General features: G+C 41.4%; 2 protein-coding genes across 4 annotated transcripts in view; one reads left to right on the top strand and one right to left on the bottom strand.

Annotated features, from left to right (window-relative positions):
• LOC109527204 (gastrula zinc finger protein XlCGF7.1-like) overlaps positions 1-6101 on the top strand; it is a 70635-nt gene that overhangs the window by 29725 nt on the left and 34809 nt on the right. The gene's annotated exons all lie outside the window — the stretch shown is intronic.
• LOC109527201 (gastrula zinc finger protein XlCGF8.2DB-like) overlaps positions 3009-6101 on the bottom strand; it is a 6248-nt gene continuing 3155 nt past the window's right edge. The window contains exons 2-3 of one of the 2 annotated variants that reach the window (XM_019888984.1): positions 3935-4426; positions 3009-3850 (exon numbers count right to left, since the gene is read on the bottom strand). In XM_019888984.1, the coding sequence (XP_019744543.1) occupies positions 3330-3850; positions 3935-4426 (1013 nt within the window). In that variant the 3' untranslated portion in view covers positions 3009-3329. Of the gene's footprint in view, positions 4427-6101 lie in introns of both variants that reach the window. The other variant, XM_019888983.1, reaches the window with a different exon arrangement.

The following is a 6101-nucleotide window of genomic DNA, read 5'->3' as shown; positions in this document are numbered from 1 at the left end:
CCAAATAAATGAATTTATTTATTTTATATTTATTTATTTATTTTATGTAGGCCAAAATCTCAATAGGTGTTGCCTCAAAGAGTTGGTGTAATGATTATTTATGTATTTAATAATTAAGGTGGCGCTCAATTTTTATTCAGCACCACCTTAATTTATCCAAAAGTGAACACTTGTTACAGTGCAGTTTCTGCTGTTACTGGAGATATTTTAGCGGACTATAGTCACTAGTTTTACCAGCATGGATGCATTGAATACTTAATTTACCTTTCTAAAAAACTGTCGAATATCCATGCTGTCGACTCAACCTGACTTTCGGCAATGAACTGTCAGTTGTTGCGTTAGCATTTGATGTGGCGATGGTGACAGACACGTCAAATGCTAACGCAACACCTGTTGCGTTCAGGAAACCTGGGAGATTTAACATTACAATAATGGCAGGTTATCGAAATATAATTTAAAATGGCCACATTACATTGAATTTGATGCAATATATTAGCAAAAGTACAGGAAAAATAAATAATACTTTTTTTTAAATAATGCAATGAAATTATTTAGGGGGGCTAGAGACAAATAGGCCTAATGACGCCCATGCCTGGAAGTGATGCACGAGTGTCATCTCACTGTTTTTTTTCTTTTTCTCTTTCCCGCCCCTGACTCTTGATGCCTTTTTGACAACATGTCCAGATATCCAAAAATAAACTTCTGCCAAATTTGCGATTGAAGCACAATGGAACAAATTAATAGGGAATGAAAGAGAGGGGTGGTGGGGCACTTAAGGTAGACTGACGAAAGGTCCGCTCAGGAGATTAATCTTTTTTCGCGTAGTCGACATGAATTTTGGAACACATATATTTATGAACATACTTTACAAGCCTTTGATACATATGATATACTGTTATTATTATAATTCCAATTATTATTTTTTAGAAGCTTGTTATTTTTTTTTTTTTTTTTGGGTGGTCCGCCCACCAGGCTGTTGGTGCCCGATGCGCAGTGCCTGATCAGCGTATGCCGAGTGCCGTGCCTGGTCATTGCTCATCTATGAGCCACAGCTGAAGTCCAGCGTCACTGCTGCACCCTCCGTGGTGTGGATGTCCCGTTCTGGCTGGTTCACTGTCTGGCGGCTGATTCCTGTCACAAAAAGGTAACAAAAGTCGTCAGATACCAGTGGAAAGTGGCAGTGACCTCACACGTTGATTTTGGATGACCTTACCAAGGCTTGGTATCAACAACCACCATCATGAATCAATACGAACGTGGTGGTGGAGAAATCAGGCAGTAGGGAGGAGCAGGATAAGCTTGACAAATTGTATGAACAAAACACTGACAAAACTAAATTCAGAACAAAACAAAGTCCTGAAAACAAAAAGAATCCAAAGGAGCAAACAAAAACCCATGGCAGAAGCACGACACTAACAGGAACAGAATCAGTAACAGAAACAGTGACAGCAAAAATGACCCTACACCAAGTGGTTGGGCCGGGAGTACTTTTAACAGAAAACCTACTAATGACATGACGACCAACGGGTGTGCTGCTGTAGGAGGAGACCTATAGAGTCACCTGTGGTCCCAAAAAAAATCAACCCTGACAAAAGATGCATTTAGAAAAATCAAAACTGGGCTGAGATTACTCAAATGAAGATCCAAATCTCACCAAGCAAGCATTTTTTTCGCCACTTTTCACTTCACTGTACGACAAACGTCCATCGAGAATAATGACGAGCAAGGATCAAGGCTTGAATAAGCCATGGAGGACACAGGGCATCGCGAATGCATGTAAGAAGGAAAACTTGCCATACCAAAGTTTTCTAAAGAACAAAAGCTGATGAATCTAATTAATGATAAGAGATACAAAATTAAACTAGTAAATATGTTCAGAACAAGCAAAAGACAACATTAGCATACACTATTAGAACCCAACAGGAGTCACACCGCACACGAAATTTGAAATTCTAGAATAAATGATGGCTTGAAGAAAAACAAATTTTCCAGAATATTTTAAAGAGGATAAAAATATTGTGACTGGTAAATTACCCAACATCATAAATGAATAAAATGAATATTTTAACCACAGTGGTAGTGAACAAGTTAAAGAAATTCCAGAGTCAAGGAATAAATATGAAATAGATAAATACAGTAATCCCTTTTTTTTTTGCGTTTAATTTGTACCGATTAATAATGGAATATTGTATCTTCAAAATTCATTTGACCAAATAAATTCATGCATGGTGAGAAGAATGGCAATAAGCACATATCATATTGTGCTACGTTATGTCAAATAAATGAATTTCATGAGAATTAAAGCTGTATAAATCTTCATTCATTATCTTGTATATTATGTTTTGCGGCGGCACGGTGCACCAGTGGTGAGCATGTCGGCCTAACAGTGCAGAGGTGAAAGCTTCGATTCTGGCCCTATCCTTCCTGTGTAGAGTTTGCATGTTCTCCCCGTGCCTCCGTGGGTTTTCTCTGGGTGCTCCGGTTTCCTCCCACATTCCAAAGGCATGCATGGCAGGTAAATGAAACACTCTAAATTGTCTCTGGGTGTGATTGTGAGTGCAAATGGTTCATTGTCTTCTATGCATTGCCTGCAACTGGCCGGCAACCAGTTCAGGGTGTCCCCCCGCCTGCTGCCCGAAGACAGCTGGGATAGGCTCCAGCACACCCGCGGCCCTTGTGAAGATAAAGTGGATTGGAAAATGGGTGAATGGATGATGTTTTGCCATTCGCAGTCTTTGTCTCCATGTGGATCCTCTCTGATAAGTGCATTTAGGGTCTTTTTTTTCCTGACTTTGGGCTTGGACCTCCCACTTCAAAGTGGTGTTCACAAGTTCCATTCTGACCGTATTTGAGACATGTTAGAATGAAGGTCAACATTTAAATAGAGGCAAACCGTCCGTTTTTGGGCTCCTAATTTTATATCTCACTGCAGGGAAATGGTGCCTTACCAGTCATGAATCTCTCAGATATTGAGGTAGGGATTTGAAGAAGACTCGGCTGATACAAGCTTTTGAGCAAAGAGAACTTTAATTGGCCAGCAAGTAACACACAATACCAAACAAGAATACATATTGTTCTATCAAACATTCCATGACAAAATGGAAAATGGCCCATTTTATTTTGGATCATATCCATTAAAAGACGATGAAACATATCTCGATACGTGAGGTGCTGTACAGTCAAGGACTGTACAGTTAAAAAAAAACAAACAAAAAAACTAAGAACTAAATCAAACAACAAAACCAAAAAGAAAACTTCAGCATCTCAATAAGAAGGTACATAAAATACAATCAGCCTGATGAAGCCTGCTCAGAAGAGAGGTGAAGATTTCATTGATAACTATTCATCTCATCATCACACTTGTGATTCTTCATCTGATACTTCCAGCAGAATCTTTGACTGCAAATTGAGCATGAAAAAGGTTTCTCACGAGTGTGTGTTCTCACATGAATTTTTAAGCTCCTCTTCCAGAAGAATCTTTGGCCACAATCTGAACAGGCAAAAGGTCTCTCACCAGTGTGGGTATTAACGTGCTTTTTTAAGCTTTCCTTGCGAGAGAATCTTCGGCCACAAGCTAAGCAGGAAAAAGGTTTCTCGCCAGTGTGGGTTCTTGTGTGGTAACTTAAGCTTCCCTTCTGAGAGAATCTTTGGCCACAATCTGAACAGACAAAAGGTTTCTCACCAGTGTGTGTTCTTGCATGGGAAACTAATTGTCCCTTCTGACAGAATCTTTGGCCACAATCTGAACAGACAAAAGGTTTCTCACCAGTGTGGATTTTTGCATGACTCGTTAAGTGTGCCTTCTGAGAGAATCTTTGGCCACAATCTGAACAGGCAAAAGGTTTCTCACCTGTGTGTGTTCTCATGTGTCTTTTTAAGTATCCCTTCCAAAAGTATCTTTGGCCACAAACTAAGCAGGAAAAAGGTTTCTCACCAGTGTGGGTTCTTTTGTGATCATTTAAGCTTCCCTTCTGAGAGAATCTTTGGCCACAATCTAAACAGGCAAAAGGTTTCTCACCTGTGTGCATTCTCATGTGTTTTTTTAAGTGTCCCTTCTGAGAGAATTTCCAGCCACAGTCTGAACAGGTGAACGGTTTCTCACCAGTGTGGGTTCTCACATGTCTTTTCAAATCACACTTCCAAGTAAACATCTTCCCACACTGAGAACATTTCCAGGGTTTGTTGCCAGTGTGACATGCTCCATCAAACTCTTCATCATCATCATCATCATCATCATCATCAGCGCTTGATGATGTGTTGTCACCATCTTTCGTGCAAGGGTGCTCTGGCTCCTCCTCTTTAATCATGTCAAGGGCCTGCTCCTCCTCTTCCTCTTTAAAGTGGGAGACCTCGCTGCTCTCCTCTTCCTCTTTAAAGTGAGAGGGCTCTGCAACCAGCCGCTCATGACAAACATCTTTGCTGATGTCTGCACGACACAAGAAGACACACACACATGCAATTATGGTTTAGAATTACAATGAAGGTTACTCAGAGAGCTAGATGATTTCAGATGACAACTCAATATGTGACATGAACAGCATCACTTATTAGTGGTGGATTTTTCTTTCTTGGGTTATTTTTATCAATGGTGGTTTTATTCTTTCTTTTAAACCATGGGTATTTCTGAAAAGACTTGTATTAAGTGTGACATTGCACATTTTTGAGTGGTGGATAAGTCCAGAGCGCAAATTCTACCTTGTGCTTTTCACCTTTGGCAGGGCGCTTTTGACCTGCAAAAAAAAGAGGGATGACTATACAGTAATCCCTCACTATATTGCAGTTCCTTGATCGCAGCTTCAGTACATCACTTTTTTTTTTTTTCAAAGTACTGTTTTCAGAAAAAAAATGGCGAACTCAGAGGTTTTGTACATGGCTGGACTGTATCGGCACCGAGCACATTCAAGGCGCATGATTGGTTTCCGGTGCGACGTTGACCAATGAAAGCACGAGTGGATTTATCTTGTGAGCTGATTGGCTGTGCATCTTCGCAGCCCCGCCCAGCGTGAGGAGACACTCGGGAAGCCTTGTGTCTCGTCACGCTGTTGATTCTCTGGCACACTGTCTCTTCTATTTGCTCCGTGCGCAGAGAGAGAGAGCGATTGGGAGCGAGTTAGGGTGATTGGGCTTGTCTTAAAGCAGTAGCAGCACATCTCTCTTCGCCTCCTCCTCATTAATACTGATTAATTGTCTTATCATAAACACATCGGCTGTGCGGGGACAGCTGGCAAGGAGCTCGCTGGAGGCCAAGGGTGGCTGCACCATCAAGAGCGTGAAGTGAGAGCCGCCTTCGACGCCACCATGACAAGTCTCTTCACTTCTCTCAGGGGGTAGTGCTGAAGGATGTTCTTGACTAGATCAGGTTTTGAAATGAAAGATTTAAGGAAATAGGTGACCTGCTGTAGTCTTTGTCTCAAATATATGAAGGATAATCACTGTTTGCACATTTTAAACATGCTGCTACGCACATAAACTGACACAAAAATTCCGAGTGTGGGAGCGTACCCTGCTTCGCGTTTTTTAACTTATCGCGGTATGGTCCCGGCCCCCATTAACTGCAATAAGTGATGGATTACTGTTTATGTATATAAAATCCTCGTCCCACCCCTCGAGTGGTGTCCGTCCCCCCATTCAGCTTGGGTCCGCTCCCAGAGGCCAGGAAGCTTGAGGGTTCTGCGCAGTATGGTACCTTTACGAATGGTTTATTCATAAAGGTACCATGCTACAACCAGTAAATTATAGAATAACCAATACTGTTTCATATTTTTCTCAGCGATTAGCCTACAAATCTAATGACCAATTTGCCTCGTAATCGTGCCTCGCGTCGTATCTCGCTCTCGCGTTCTGTGCATACATCCCAGGTGAGTTTAATGATACGCCCTTTGGACCATTCATACGAAAAATCAGACTAGCATTCCCATTTCTTAAATGTCATAATTAGTAGACCTTGGTGAGTTTTTTTCGCCGCCATCTCAAACTTTCATCCGCGCGATTCCTCAGTTTGCTGACTTAAATAGCAATCCGCATGCGCACATAACGTCCGTCATCTGCTGCGTCCCCCCCAACACTCAAAACAAAACAAAACGAAAGTAAATTCGAAGAAA

The sequence above is a fragment of the Hippocampus comes genome, unplaced genomic scaffold (genome assembly GCF_001891065.2).
Source record: "Hippocampus comes isolate QL1 unplaced genomic scaffold, H_comes_QL1_v1.1 scaffold236, whole genome shotgun sequence".
Taxonomy (NCBI): domain Eukaryota; kingdom Metazoa; phylum Chordata; class Actinopteri; order Syngnathiformes; family Syngnathidae; genus Hippocampus; species Hippocampus comes.
This window is presented reverse-complemented; position numbering and strand designations above follow the sequence as displayed.